The following is a 16,712-nucleotide window of genomic DNA, read 5'->3' as shown; positions in this document are numbered from 1 at the left end:
GAGGCCCGCGTACAGCAAAAAAAAAAAAAAAAAAAAAAAAAAAAAAAAAAAAAAGTATGAAAAAGCAAACAAACAAAAAGAAAGCAATTGTCTAGAAAGCTAAGATTATGAATATATCAGATATTGTATGACAGAGTAAACAGATAAACTTCACTGGGCTGCTGCACTAGTCATGTTTTTTTATCTCCCGTAACTTATATGAAGTTTTGACATCTTAAAGAGCTTGCTGGTCAGAGACTGCTCCTTCCCCATCTCTGGCCGGCCCCTTCCAAGGCAAGCCTTTTCTTAAGAGATAACAAATGGCCTGGCCAGGAATATGCCTCTCATATACAAACCAACTGATTCTGAGTCTATAGCCCCCATCATCTCCTTATTTTACCTTCACACACAAGCCAATTTTTCCTGCCCTAAATCATCTCAGGTCAAGTCCCAAACAACTAGAGACCACCCCTATAGCGCAAGGCCCGCCAATATTATTCAAACCAGCCAATCCTAAACTGTTTACCCTGTCTTGGCCTTGCCTTCCCCCACTATCTTCTGCCACCTGACTGAAACCTGGTGCTTCTCCTGTGACCCTGCGTGGCGTGCGTAACTCCCCTCTGGGTCCTGTGAGTATAATAAACTTCCTGCCAAGCCTCTGCTGTCCCAACAACTTTACCATACCACATCCAACATGCACATTCTTAGATATGCACTATTAATATACAAAAAAATTCAAGAATATGCGTATCTAAAATACTACAAATTAAGTAGTAATCTCTAAATGATATCTGAGCCAACAGAATTGAGGTAAAAATTTTACAACTGAAATTAGAAAAAAATAGAAATTCTTTTTCTCAGTATTACTATTCAAACCTAGAGTGTTTTGATTTGTCTGTGGTAAAACAATTTTTATTCTAATTCTACACGGACAGTAAAGCAGCTACTTCTTTCTATGTATACCATTACTACCCCTCCCCCATTTCTCCCAAAGCAAAAGGATCACAGAAAACAAAAATTAACAGGCTCTACTTCTTGCCTTTGGAAAGTCCACAATAATATACATCAACCCCTGAGTTGCATATTTCTTCCACTACTTCTCAAATAGCTATATAAATACAAATACCTTAAATTAAGGCCTGGCTATGTTTCCAAAGATGGACTTCAAGTACCTATTCATTTATCCAGCCTTTTAAGTAATAATTAAGACAATAAATTCTAGGATCAACAAAAGCAGAACACTATATTTTGAGAGTTTCTCTAAGAACTCTCTATCAAAGAATCTGATCTGTAGTTAATTACAAGAGCAACAAATCAATTTTTTAAAGTAGCCTGTTATAGTGTTAAATGTAGGGTAATGAAAATAATTTATCACATAACAGGTATAAAACACATCCTACTTTCACCTCATAGGCACTAAATTATTTACAACTCCAATAAAGTGAAGTTTTTGGTTAATAAAATTAATTCTTTATATTATAACCCATATTTAAAATCTTCTTACTTCTCATCATCTCCCTAAAAAATTGAAGAATGAAAAGCAGTAATTCCAAATCACGCAAAGAAGTTAGTAAGAAACTGCCTCACTTCAATTTTATAAACTTTACAGATACTATCCATCATACCAAGTGAGGTGTACCTATAACTCTGGAGATTGGGGTGTACTTTACTGTTTTTCAGCAATAGCGTTTCTCTCCACCAGTGTTCTAACTTAACTTTTTCATAGGAAGTCTCCATTTTTTAATATAAATAAGTAGGAAAATGGTGTTTTTATTAGCATTATATGAGAATTAGGAAAAAAGAAAAACTAAATGGAACACAAGAGTGAGTAGACACCAGAAGAAAAGATGGAACAGAATGCAGGAAATTTTTAGAATAACAAAGAAGGAAAGTAAAAAATTTTGTGAGTAAATGATACAGAAGTTAGGCAAAGAAGATCCAACATACTCAAAATTGGAGTCCCCCCAAATGAAACCTGTGTAATTGAAAAGAGCAAATATTGAAAATTATCACAGAAGAAAACATTTCTGAAATAAAAGAAGACTTGAACCTATTATTTAAGGTCATACATGAAGGTTAACACCAAGACATATTCAATACTGGTTCCTTAAAGAAAAATCTTTTGGGCATCCAAGCAAAAGACCAAATCTCTTGCAAGGAAAAAAAATGGCATAAGACTTTGACAGTGATACTTCATATCCAAGTCCACAAAGCTCAAGAAAATGTAAACCAGGGATTTTATATCCAACCAAACCTTCAAATATAATGGGTGTAATGGTCACAAAGAAGTTATGAACCAGAAAGGACTTAAATAACATTGTTCCCGTGAGCTCTTCCTGAGCTCTCTAGTAAAGAATGAGCTTCAGACAACCAAAAAACCCTAAGAGAAGCTTTGAAATAAGATCTGGTGGTAAGTATTAAATACACTGAATTTAGAACTAACACTAATGATGAGGTAACAGAGTTGCGTATGCAAATGTTATGTACTTTTAATGTATGTATATATATATTACAATTAATTAACAAAATGGAGAAGGGGAGAGTTTACCAAAAAGGGAATGTTCTACTGATACACTAGACTACCTAGATAAATCTCAAATGCATCATGCCAAGTGGGAAAAAAGCCATATTATAAAGGTTACATTTATATGACATTTCCATTTATATGACAAAATACACTCTGGTTTCAAAAGGAAAAACTACAGGAATAGAAAACAGATCAGCAGTTGCCAGGAGTTAGGGTGTGGGGGAGGATTTGATTACAAAGAGATATCAAGAGGGAATTTGGGGAGGTGAATTGTTCTAGATCTTATTATGGTGGTTGTTACATGATTCTATGCATTTGTCAAATCTCACAGACCTACACCACCACCCTCAAACAAGTGAATTTTACTGCATGTGAATCAGTAACAATTTTTTAAATACCAAAAAAAAAGGGATTCTAGGGAAGAGGGAAGGGAAGGTCAAGAAGAGGTTAGTAGCTAATTCCATCACTGCTCACAACAGAGGATATCTTTAAAAAAGGAGCCTACAGGTATTAGTATAATTTTCTAAATGTAAAAATATACTAACCCCCCCCCAAAAAAGCAAATAGACCACATCATTAAAAAAAAAATTCAAAAGTGACAAAAATGTTTAAAGTTTCCTTTCACTCCTATCTCCAGCTAACCACTTCCCCTGTCTAGAAGAAACTAGTGTCTGTCACCAGTTACTTGTGAGATCTGTTCACACTTTTCTATGGCATATTTGTTTATATTTTCAAAAGGAAATAATACAAAGAAAAAACAAGAACTAGTAAAAATGGTTACCTATGGGGGGAAGACCAGGATTAAGTGAGCCTTCTGTGAAGTGCCTTCTTGCACAGTTTTAATTGGGGAACAATGTAAATGTTCAAATGTTTTATTTAATTAAAACAAAAATCAAAAAGAAAAAAGCAATCCCTATAAATGGAAGATAAATTTGGATAAGTGGGGCTTCCCCGGTGGCGCAGTGGTTGAGAGTCTGCCTGCCGATGCGGGGGACGTGGGTTCGTGCCCTGGTCCGGGAGGATCCCACATGCCGTGGAGCGGCTGGGCCCGTGAGCCATGGCTGCTGAGCCTGCACGTCCAGAGCCTGTGCTCCACAAGGGGAGAGGCCACAACAGTGAGAGGCCCGTGTACCACACACACACACACAAAAATTTAAATAAGTGAAACTAATAATATGTCAAGTTGGTGTAAAACTGTAAAAAAAAAAAAAAAACCATACGGTATTCAATATTCTTTTAGTATGGTATGTTTAGTATTGTATGCTTAGTATTGGTATGTTAATTTAGAAATGTATAGTTATGTTCTAGGACAAAGCAAATAAAAAATTATGTCAAAAGCATTAGAAACAAAGATTTTCAGAGTAAGAAAAAAGAGATACAAGTGTAAAATTAGAGAACTTAAATAAAACTGATTTGGAAACTCTGACTTTGAAATGCATTAAAAAATAAGATGTGTTCATGGATGGACAGATCTGTGATAAAGCAAATAGAGCGAAATCCTAACTCTAAAATCAAGGTGGTATATGGCTGTTCACTGTATTAACTCTTCTTTATGCTTGAAAACATTGGGGAGGAAAACTGCTGAGATTCCACACCACCTAAATCACAGAGAAAGCAGCACTGGGATGAAGCACAACTCCTCACCAGCCTGTGTTTCTGTTCCAAAACAGTTACTACTCTGTAATCATTTTAAACATCTCAGCCACTCCTCCTGAAAAACCTACCCAACTGCCAAATCATCCACAGAAAATCAAAAGGTCCAAGACTAACAGACCATGTCTCCTTATTTTAGAACATTTACTTTCATATAAGTTATTCCAGAAGAAGGCAAACAGCAAGCACTCAATGTATCTGAGATAAAAATAAATAGACTGATTAAAAAACTTTTTCTGGTTCTGCAAAACTGAAATATGATTTCAAGTAATATATTCATTATGACAAAGCTATACAACCTTAACATTATATTGAAAGATTATGGGTATCTTCATGACATCATTACAATGGGATTTTTCTCTCTGAATTTTTAATTGAACTCATATTAAGTATAGGGAGTGGTACACATGAGCATAATATATATTTTTAAATCTCTTTTATGTGATGCACATACATCTTAAACCAATTTTTCTTTCTCGGACTAATGTTAAAATTTGTTTGAATAGAGGAAAAAAAAGGCAGGGAGAATATACCCCAAAATGTCAACTGTACTTTAGTATGGGTGGTAGGACTGCACATGCTTTTAAAAATAGTTATGCTTTTTTTTCTATTTCACAGGATCTGTTTGATCTTCCCTGTTGCATTAAGAATACATTACCTTACAGCTGGAGAAAAGGTTCTCAAAAAAATCTACATGTATTTACTGGGTATAAAATAAGTGATGGAGTAAGGGGTAAAGGTGATTTGGGCTTTCAGCTACAATGAAGATGGATAACCAACTCGAGAATAATTTAAGAAACGTGATGGTTATATATCTCTAGGGCACTTTTCCCACTTTCACTGGGTACTTTGTTAAACAACATTTTCCTCACCAACAGAAATGCAGCTCCCAACCATCTTTGCTGGTTTCAAAATGTCGGTAAAGAAGTATCCAAAATCCAAGGCTCACTTTGTTCACTCCATAAACACCAATACCTATACTCTGTACGAGGCACAGAGCTGGGGGTACGCGGAGGCAAAGCTGTTACCCCACCGCCTCCACTCAGGCACCTGTTTTGTGCCTGGCATTGTTCTATGCACTGAGGAGACAGTAGTGAACAAAGTCAACCCAAAATCCCTCCTGCTTCTCTTCACATGAGCTGTCTTTCACTGGTATATCCTACCTGGCATCTCCAGAAACCCCACCTCAGAAATCCCACCACACCTCTTCTTAAACCTCACTAGAAACAGCAATATACAAATCTCTCCATTTTGTCTGCTTTTACCCGCTCCTTACTGATTTCATTTCCTCCTTATCCAGCCTGAACTAAAAAACTGTCCATTTAAACATTCCCTCACCAGTAACCTCAACTACTACAACTGTCCTTCTAACTTACCTGAACTATGATTTCCCATCCTGCATCAATCATACAATTCAACTTTCCTCCCCAGCCAGCTGAGTACATACAGAAAAATTATTTTACACATGTAAACTGCTGTCCCTACAAATTCATGGTTTAAAATCTCACAGTTCCTCAATACTTTTACTTCTCTGATCAATAAATATTTACTAAGTAGCTATGTGTGGGCCAACATAGACTAAACTGTGAAAAAGACAGAAGTCCGTGCTCTCGTGGAGCTGACACTCTAACAAGGAAGACAGATCTTACATAAATAATTATGAATATGATGAAATCCTATAAAGAGGGAGTAAAAGTGCTATGAAAGCAGATAACAGAGGAATCTAACCTAGTTTGGAGGTGGAAAGGTTGTCAAGACAGGCTTCCCAAAGTAGAGATGTTTCTGTTCTAATCAATTCCATATTCCAGCCCACATTCCGAACTTATATTTAACCCCTCAACCCCACTCCCTCAGCAAAGGAACTAGCCTCCTCAACTTGCCTTGGATTCCCTAGTGATTTCCTCTCCTCAATTTACACATATGACCAAGTTTCTCCCGCCCACATGGAAGTTGGACTCATCTTTCTAGGGAGTAATTTGGCCAGTGCCTCATGCACCTTAAAAGTGTACATACTTTTTCTTTTGATCCAATAATTCTACTTCAAGAAATCTTTCCTAAAGAAATACAGACACCATGCATAAAAATTATTTATAATAGTGAAAAGAGTCAGAACAACTTAAATAACAATAGGAGAATAGCTATGGATGTGCCTTAATACACTTACAACAGACTATGTTGCAGCAAAAAAATAAAAGAAAAAAGATGGTCAGAGCTTTTAATCTCATAGTAAAGCGCTTATACATGTAACTAGGTTAAAAAATACATAGTAATAAATATGTCTTGGTAACTCAATAATAAAAACAGGATGTAAAAATGTGTAAGAAGGGCTTCCCTGGTGGCGCAGTGGTTGAGAATCTGCCTGCCAATTCAGGGGACACGGGTTGGAGCCCTGGTCTGGGAAGATGCCACATGCCGCGGAGCAACTAGGCTCGTGAGCCACAATTACTGAGCCTGCACATCTGGAGCCTGTGCTCTGCAACAAGAGAGGCCGCGATAGTGAGAGGCCGCCACACCGCGATGAAGAGTGGCCCCCGCTCGCCGCAACTAGAGAAAGCCCTAGCACAGAAACAAAGACCGGACACAGCCAAAAATAAATAAATAAAATTAAAAAAAATGTGTAAGAAGAGTATAGCTGTGTAAAAAAAGTGTATATATAAAAACTGGAAGGAAACAAGTTGAATTATTAATAGAATTTATACAAGATATAATTTTCTTCGTCCGATTTTTCTGAATGGATGGAGAAATACTGTTTCCCACAAGTGCAGCACAGCTAGGCAGTCCTCTTGGCTCCACCAACTCCATCCCTTACCTCTAACTCTCTGATGCACTGCACTCACTCCCACCCCAACTTTAAGGAAATTGCCAAAACAAGGATTAACAACCTCCTAAGTGACAAACCAGCGGACACTTCAGTTCTCCTTTTAATTGACTTCCTTGGCTTCTAACACACAGTACTCTCTAGAATCTTCCTTCTAACGCGGACCATTCCTTCTCAGAATCCTTAGCTAGATTCTTCCCTCCTACATTTCTAGTAAATATGGTGTTTCAGATGTCCATTCTCGGACCTCTTCTTTTTTTACACCACATACTTGGGTGATCATATCAATCCTCATGGCTTCAACAAGTTACATTCTGATGACTCCAAAATCCACCTACAACTTTTCTCTCTCCTAAATCCCATTTATTTTCAGTCAAAGCCCCTACTATTAATTCATCATCTGGATGTCTCACAGCAGTTCAAACAATGTCCCCACCATCTGCAATTTCAAAGTTCTACTTCTCTCCAGTATTTTTTATTATGTTCAGTCACAGCACCATCTACCTAATCGACTGTCCCAGCCAGAACAGTGGAAGTCACCCTTCATTCTTTCCCTTTCAACAGCTACCCTTAACATTCCCACCACCTAATCAAGTTTTTTCTTTAAAGTCCTAAATAGCTAATAAATCTGTCTACTTTCCTCACTAACTCCACTACACAAATTAAGCCAATTCAAAATCATAATGACCCAACTGGTCCTCTTGCGTCTCTCAGACCTCTCTTTTCTGTATCAGCGTAACCTCCCCAAAATGCAAATCCAATCATTATCATTCCCTTTTAAAGCTAGCACCTAGAAGGTAAAGATTATCCATTAGAAGTCCCTTCGTGATCACCTCCAGACACATTTATGCCACAAACCTTTGTGTTGCTCTTTCTCCATCAGCAACAGAAGCATCAAGGCTGTGCACCAGGCACTCTAACGGGTGCTTTAAGTGAACTATTTAATCTCATCCTATGAGGCTGGCACTACTGTTTCCATTTTACAGAAAAGGAAACAGAGTTTGTCGAAAAGTACAAGGCCACAGAACTAGTAAGTGGCAAAGCCAATATTCAAATCTCCATCTTTCTTGTCTCAAAGTACTTCACTGTATTTCTTAGCAAAAGTAACTAAATCAGCTTCTAAAACAACTATTCATCTTTGAAAACTCTGCTCATAGAGTATCTCTGGAGGAATTCCTAGGAAATCAGTCTAAGGAGGGTAAATAGGTAGCTGAAGGACAGGGAAGTGAGAGAGACTTATGTTTAACTTTCTTCCTCTTCCATAACTGTATGCAAGCTTTCTAGAGGCTTCCTTGATTGCCACCCCATCTTCCAACAGAGTTGGTCACTTCCTCCACCATACTGCTTCTCTGCTTTGTTCATATAGCTATTACTATACATTTTTTACGCTATATTTAATTATTTATTGACATGTTCATTTCTATTCTTACCTACAAACTTCTGGAGGGCAGAGACCCTGTCCTGGCCAATCCCTCCTTGTAAACCCTAGGTTCCCTGCATGGTATCTGCTACATAATAGGTACCACCCAACAAGTTAAACTACCTCCTCCTCCTCTATTTTTTTAAGCTCTATCACAATTCATCCCTAGGCAGTAGCCTCTAGCCTAACTCCTATCTCTAGCCATCTTTCACACTGCCATCACACACTGCATTCCCTCCCCACCCCGTACTGCTTTCCTACAACAGATACCATATCACTGCCCTACTCAAAAAGACTGAAGGCTCCCTACTACCTATAGAGCATTTACCCTTAGAACTATCAGCAAGGCTCTCTTAATATGATTCCAATTCCACTCTTACTTCTGTAAACTCTTCACTATAAGCCCTCAAGTCTCTAGCAATATTGTCATCTACCTCAGCCAAAGACACCATACAGTTCCATTCCTCCCATGAGACAAGTCCAGCCATTTGTCAGAGTCTGAAGTACTTTTCCCCAACGAAGTGTCTCAACTTTTTCCTCCTTTTCTAAGGCCTATCAAACACTACTTCCTTTATAAATCTATTTCCTTGAGCTAGAGTTAATCATCATCTCCTCAGTTCTCCCGTACACTCTCTCATTCTAAGTACTCAGTATATTATGTCTTCATCTAGAGCTATTTGCATGTCTGCTCCCTGATCTGCCCCCCGTACCCTCCAAATACTGAATTCAATATTCCCTGAGAACAAGAACGCACGTTCAGTTCACTCAATGCATTTACTGAGTTTCTGCTAAGTGTCAGGTCCTCTACTAGAAACTATGGATAAGACAGAGATAAATAAAATAATTTCTTATACTCGCTCAGCTGCTGACAATGCCAGATACACCATACCTGTTCAATATATAGTCATTAAGTTAATAAATATATAGTTTATTTGATATCTTTGTTCACATTTTCCATCTGTGTTTCCACTTACTGCTTATCACCAATAGAAACCAGAAGGAAAGACCTTTTAAAGCCTTTTAAAGCTAGATGGGAAGAAAGGCCTTTATTTCTCTTCCACTCCCCCAAGAAATAATCCAGAAAGTCAGGAAGCATAGAAGGAATGTTCTATGCTTTTATTATCAGCAGTATTTAGGAAGAGAACAGAGACTGGATTACTTGCTGACTTCTTCTGAATCACACTGGCAGAATGGCATCCATATTTTGTTTGAAGAGCTAAAAGTATCACACTCATAATAAATTATAATTCTAAAAATTTCCAAATAAAATTTTTATTATCTCTCACATTTATAATTAACTGTATCTCCATTGCCTCTATCAGCATACATAATTTAAAACCTGAATAAAATTCCTGAACTGAAAGTACATTCAAAAGACACAGACTACTTTTAGAAATTCATCTTGACAGTCAACAAGAAGTAACAAGAACATAAAGTAAATATATACCCTTTAAATATGTCTCCTAAAGAAAATGATTTCATGCAGATAAGGTGATTTAATTTTGGCGGTGCAAAATGTGTTAGGAACTCATTTTTAAATTAATCAAAAAATTGAGACAGGCTATTCTGTCCTAATAAAGTAAGCTTATTTTGCTGAATATACACAAAAATTATGTTTAGTTTAAATGAAAATCCAAGGCAGAAAACAGAACATATTATTTGTTTCGTTCAATAAAAGGAACTTCCTTCAAGCCTCACTTCTTAGGCAATGAAGAAAACAAGTACCAATCATCACAGTCACATTCCTAGTTTTCCAAGGCAGACCTAGAAATCATGCATTTTACAAATAAACTGAGAAGCAATTCATACCCAACCCTTGCCACTTCATGAGAAAACTTGCTACAATGACAATTTCTCGTAAGAAAACTAACATCTTGGATCCAAATATTTATTTACCTGTCCTAATCTTGGGTAAACACACTGTTTAAAAGAAAATTCAATTTTAAATTAAGTATAATAAACTCTCAGATGAGCATGTATCACTGCAAATGAAAGGTAACTAACAGCTGCTCTTTCTGGTCAAGCCTTTACAACGACATTAGGATTTTAGGAAGGAATTTTTATATCTCTTGATACAGTTCAATATATCTCCAGAAAGACAATACTTGGCCAAAATAAGCTACATGACTTGCTTTTCTTCCATAAATGAACTGTTTGTTCTTTCCTTCCAAAAGCATTGGGTTGGACCTAAAACTGTGTTCAAAAAGATTACCAGAAATAAACAAAATCAGATCAAAGAAACACAACAGTTTTCTCCAAGAATATACAGGAGGTGGGTACTGTTTCTCATCCATCCATTTGTTCATTGATATGAGTGCTAGCTAAAAAGTAAGCACTGGAATTACAGAAATATAAAATAGTCCCTCACCCTTGAATCTGTACCGTTTTACATCACCAATAAGCAGACAATTAGCTGTATAAATATTATAATTACAGTCTGCCCAAAAAGCAAAGGAAGCATAATAAAGGCACAATCTTATTTTGGGGAGGAGAAAGTGCCACCAAAAAAAAGTAACTGTAAACTATGACTTGAAGAGTAATTAGTTAAGCTTGGCAAATGGGGAAAGAGACAAGAGAAGGTGAATATAAGGAGGAAGGAAAGAACCTGCACACAACTAGAAACATGAGCCAGCAAGTACCATCAGAGAACTAACTACAGAGAGTACCTTACGACACTACATACCTGCCATCTACTTTCCACAGATGCCAACTCTGATTAGAAAAAGGTCTTTGGGGGTACTTTTGAAACCAAGTCCCCCTGCCAGGTTTACGGTTAACCTCTCTATCCAAAACTTTATTCCCTTTCTTGTCCCACCCTTGTTCCCCTCAGGATTGAGGAGTGTCAAAGAAAAAGGGACACTGAAACCCAGCAGGCCCCTGCGAGACCTTCCCGGGTACAAAAGCCCCTCCGTGTTTCTTGTTTGTAGGAAAGAGGCTTTAGTCTCCTAGGCCTTTCCTGATTTCCAAAGAGCAGACTCAAGCAGTTACTAATTAGGGAAGTGAGGGAATGCAGAAACAAAGGAAAAGCAGTCAAGCAAGAAAAGTACTGATAGCTTTAAACAACAGTGCAGCCACAAAACAGAGTCCTAGTTCCTCCTCAAGGCATATACATAACAATCTGACAAATATCTTTGAGTAGTTCTGCAGAAACTAAGACTCCCTCCCAAGAGGTGGATGGTGACTTCGTGCTGATCACAAGCATGTACACCCTGGATAGGATGGAACCAGGAGGCTGATGATTAAAATTCCCCAAACAACACCCTGTTACCTCACCACCAACCAACCAGAAGAAAGTCCACGAGCTGATCACACACCCTACAACCCTCACCCTTAATGCTGCCTTTAAAAACCCTTCCCAGAAAGCCACTGGGGAGTTCGGGTCTTTTTAGCATGGGCTGCCCATCCTCCTTGCTTGGTGCCTGCAGTAAACACTGTACTTCACCACAACCCAGTGGCGCAGTGGTTGAGAGTCCACCTGCCGATGCAGGGGACACAGGTTCGTGCCCTGGTCCGGGAAGATCCCACATGCCGCGGAGCGGCTGGGCCCGTAAGCCATGGCCGCTGAGCCTGCGCGTCTGGGGCCTGTGCTCCGCAACGGGAGAGGACACAACAGTGAGAGGCCCGCGTACCGCAAAAACAAACAAACAAACAAAAAAACAGGACAGATAAGAATTAATGAAGACATTAACGACGTCTTCAACATCATTAGTCACTAGGGAAAAGTAAATTAAAACCACAACAAGAAACCACTAGATACCTATTAGAATGGCTACAAATTTAAAACAAAACAAAACAAACCCCCTGACAACAGCAAGTGCTACTGAGGAGGCAGAGCCACAGGAACCCTCACACGCTGCTCGTGGGATCGTACTCTAGTACAGCCACGCTGCAAAACGATTTGGCAGGTTCTCATAAAGTTAAAAATACACTGAACAAAGGACCCAGCAATCCCACTCCTTTGTATTTACCCAAGTTAAATGAAAACTCATGTTTATGAAAAAAAACCTATACATAAATGTTCAGAGTGCTATATTCCTAATTGCCAAAAACCGGAAATAATCTGAGGTCCTTCGACTGAAGAGTGAGTAAGCAAACTGTGGTTGGTTCATCCACATAATCAGCAATAACAAGGAATGAACTATCAATACATACAAAAATAGAGATGAACCTCAAATGCATTACACTCAGTGAAAGATGCCAGACTTAAAAGGCTACTCTACTCATCATACTCTATGATTCCATTTATATACCATCCTAGAAACAGCAAAACTATAATGGAAGAAAACCAATCAGTGGTTACCAGGGGCTGGAGATGGGGAAAGGTTGCCTAAAAAGGGGTATGGAGGAGTTCTGCAGGGTGATGGGACTGTTCTATATATTGACTGTGGTGATGGGTACAAGACTGTACACACCTGTCAAAACTCACAGGCCTGCACACTAAAAATGGTAAGTTTTACTACATGTAAAATATACCTAATTTAAAAAAAAATAATGAGGGATTCTGGCAACAAAAAGATGAGACTGAAAAATTACAAAGGTCACATCATGAAGGACCTTGCTAAGAAGCTTTAGATTTCAATCTCTAAGCAACAGGTATACCAAATAATCTCAAGAAAGGGACAGACACAATTGAGTTCTGTACTAGGAAGAAGATGAGCAATAGTTATAGACTGGAGTGAGAGCAAAACAGGGAGCAACTGGGAGACCTCAGTAATTTAGGGGACAAATTACCAAGACGTGACTCAGGCAGAAACTGTAGAAATGGACAGAGAAAGTTTAAGGCAAGAAATTCTCAAGTTTCTAGCAATAGTGAAACCATTAACCAAGCAAGGGCTGAGAAAAAGATTTTAAACAAGCTAAATTTAAATGCTTGTGGGACATTCAAATACAAACATCTGGGCAGATGTATTGGTCTAGAGCTCAAGGGAATGACCTGAGATGTAGCTTTAGATTTGAGACTCGTCAGGGAATGTGCAGCCATGAAAATAAAAGGTCAAGCTCATGCAAAGATACAATACGTAGAGTGAAAGGTAAAGAGAATCCTGGGAATTATCCTGAGCAACACCAGCATTATGGAGTTGATGATATAACTTGAAGTATAAAAGAATTGGCTTACTGAGTATGCAGCAGTAGAGTTAGAAATGGTTACAATCACATGCCTATTTCAATTTGGGGTCTCTCAACCACTTTATCGTTGGCTTCTCTGATTTTACCTTTGGCTTGATCACCCTGGGTAAACTAAGGTAGTTAAAAAGTTATCGTTGAACCCAAGGTTTCACTTTGTACTTTCCACATCGTTGACATTGAGAATATTCAGCAAATAAAGAGGAATGATCTACTGAACACACTTATTTTGTCAATTAAACACAGAAGAAGCACCAAGAGGGGTTAAATGACTCACTTCAAGTACAGGTAAACTTACACAGCCCCATAAATTTACCTTGGTAGCTGAACAAATGACTCTATAGATGCTTTAAAGGATCTCCGATACCACAATGAAGTTATCAGGAAATACCACAGGATAGATCCAATGATTCTACGTAATTAGCTCTCAGAGGGATGCACCGAAATTCCCTGTGGAGCTTTCTCAAAATGCCTATCTTCCAAACTCTACATCTGAAAATACTGATTAAGGAACTTTTGGGGTAAGACCCAAACTACTATATTTTTAATAGTCCCCTAAGTGACTCTGATGTGTGTACACATATACACACACACACACACACACACGCACACAACCAGTGATCTCAAGTTGAAAAGCAATGATATAAAAGTTGGTTCTACAATCTACATGAAGTTCTCATTTGGAAGCTTCTAAACTACGTCCTAATACTTGGGAATCGCCTCCAACTGAGAGCATACAAACATACATTTCCCTGATCTAAACCTAGAATTCTGAGGCCCCATCCCTGTAAAATATCTATGAATCACCTTTTGGTTTTGGTTAACTACCTTTGAGAAGATTTAATTTCTCAGCAGAATTCAGAAAATGGCAGTGTAAGAAAGGCATGGAAAATGAGTCATTATCTCTCTATTGTTTTATTCCAATTCTCCACTTTAAGGACAAACCTACCAGAAAAACCTGGTAATTTCACCAACTCAAGTGTTAACTTCAACTAGTATTTAAGCAGAGCCAGGTACAACATGCTATACTAGAATATTCATATTCCACTTTTCCAATTACCAAAATTTCCAAAAAATTCCAATTTTCCAATTACATGATAAACGGTTATGAATCAAAGCAAAAATAATTACCCATAAGCAAATGATTTTTCCCATCAAAATGTACACTTACCCATCTCTTCCCTTACTGACGATTTTTACTTCAAAATAATAAATCCCACAGGCTGCTGGTATTGGATGAGTGGCACGAACTGAAGCTGCATCTTTTGGGGTTTTGCCATGACCTGCATAAGGAACAGGAAGGAATTAAAAAAATCAAGAGAGACAATCAAATGAAAATCTCAACAAATAATTCAGGAACCAATATGGTTTTTGAATGAGATATACATTTCTGCTTTCATCAGTACAAATAATCAAAGACTTAATAACACATTTATCATCACAATTAATCCAATATGCAAAATAGCCCAAGTTAAACATGGAACTCTTCACACTATTACTAGTTTTGATAAAATTTCAGAATCTAAGCACATTGAACCTAGCAGTCCTTTATGCAAATTAAATAAAGTATTTTAAGGTAGTCAGTATTTTTAAGAGACAAAAGGATACACTTGAAGAACAAGATGAGAATACGATTAATTTTATTAGATCTAAATTTGCATATAATTTATCAAATTCCTAAACAACACTTTTTTGCCAAATGGCCTAACTTTTTAAACCAGAAGTATCTGTATCATACACTTTTTTTAAATTTAGTTATTTTGTTTTTGGCTGCATTGGGTCTTCATTGCTGTGCGCAGGCTTTCTCTAGCTGCGGTGAGCAGGGCTTCAATAGTTGCGGCACGCAGGCTCAGTAGTTGTAGCACACGGGCTTAGTTGCTCTGCGCCATGTGGGATCTTCCCAGACCAGGGCTTGAACCCGTGTCCACTCCATTGGCAGATGGATTCTTTACCACCACACCACCAGGGAAGCCCTCATACACTATTTTTTTAAGTGAAATTTTTATAATTAGATTGAATTGGCAAAACAGCTTTCTTTCTTTAAGAATTTACAATTTTGTTGGTTAGATCCAAACTTTGGATAGATTTTGATGGTTTCACTCATTTCATCATCCACATTTCAACTGCCTGAACTTAACAGTAGATGGGGAACAACACAAAAGGAAAGCATTTGGCAATCTTTATTGTAATATAATTCAATATAAAAATATTTAAGGGCTTCCCTGGTGGCACAGTGGTTGAGAGTCTGCCTGCCAATGCAGGGGACACAGGTTCGAGCCCTGGTCTGGGAAGATCCCACATGCCGCGGAGCACTAGGCCCGTGAGCCACAACTACTGAGCCCGCGTCTGGAGCCTATGCTCTGCAACAAGAGAGGCCGCGATAGTGAGAGGCCCGCACACCGCGATGAAGAGCGGCCCCCGCTTGCCGCAACTGGAGAAAGCCCTCGCACGGAAACGAAGACCCAACACAGCCAAAAATTTTAAAAATAAAAAAAATAAAGAATTATTTTAAAAAATATATTCAATTTCCTCTGGAAAATCACACCTCCCAGATATCAAACCTGAGGAAGGCAAAAGAGAGCTTGGGAGACAAGGGCAGAGAGAGGTTACTATACTCAGCATTCAAGGAGCCAAGGGCCTCACCCAGGACTCTCTTGGGCTCTATACTCCAGGAGTCCTTTAGAAAGTCTTCTCTACCCACCTTTACCCCACCCCAAATTTGGGAGAAATGCACACAGCCCTGAGATGGTAGAGACCCAGATACACTTGACAGAAAGCCTGGGAGTGGTCTTGAGGCCAGTCAATTTTCCAAAATTGTAACTTTAGCAAAACTGCATTGTTGGTGTTCAGAAAAATTAAAAATTTTAATATGTAAAAAAAAAATCATTAACCTTTGATCATTAATTCTATCCAAAGGCTGATCCATAAAATTTCTTTGGTCAATTACAGCCTTCTGAGAAACATATGTAACCTCTCGTTGTCTTTTCTTTCTTTTTTAAGAAAGCAATATAATAACCATACTAATGCTGACCTCTTTAGGGAATCTGTTAGATAAAGGCTTTTAAACTTTTTAAATTAGCTATTCCTCAATCTAACCCAGAGTTTTATTCACTAAGATCACCTCCCCTGTCCATCACCCAAGACACAAATTACCCTGAAAGCTAGCATGTGAACAAAACCACGTGAGCAAG

The 16,712-nt window shown here is 38.1% G+C and overlaps 1 protein-coding gene across 1 annotated transcript in view; it reads right to left on the bottom strand.

The window, feature by feature from the left end:
• The window catches only part of RANBP9 (RAN binding protein 9), an 89,718-nt gene that overhangs the window by 59,819 nt on the left and 13,187 nt on the right, over positions 1 to 16,712 (bottom strand). The window contains exon 2 of the mRNA XM_082637890.1: positions 14,693 to 14,804. Coding sequence (XP_082494016.1) covers positions 14,693 to 14,804 — 112 coding nt within the window. The remainder of the gene's footprint in view (positions 1 to 14,692; positions 14,805 to 16,712) is intronic.

Source organism: Mesoplodon mirus, assembly GCF_964341445.2.
Source record: "Mesoplodon mirus genome assembly, chromosome: 12".
Taxonomy (NCBI): Eukaryota; Metazoa; Chordata; class Mammalia; order Artiodactyla; family Ziphiidae; genus Mesoplodon; species Mesoplodon mirus.
This window is presented reverse-complemented; position numbering and strand designations above follow the sequence as displayed.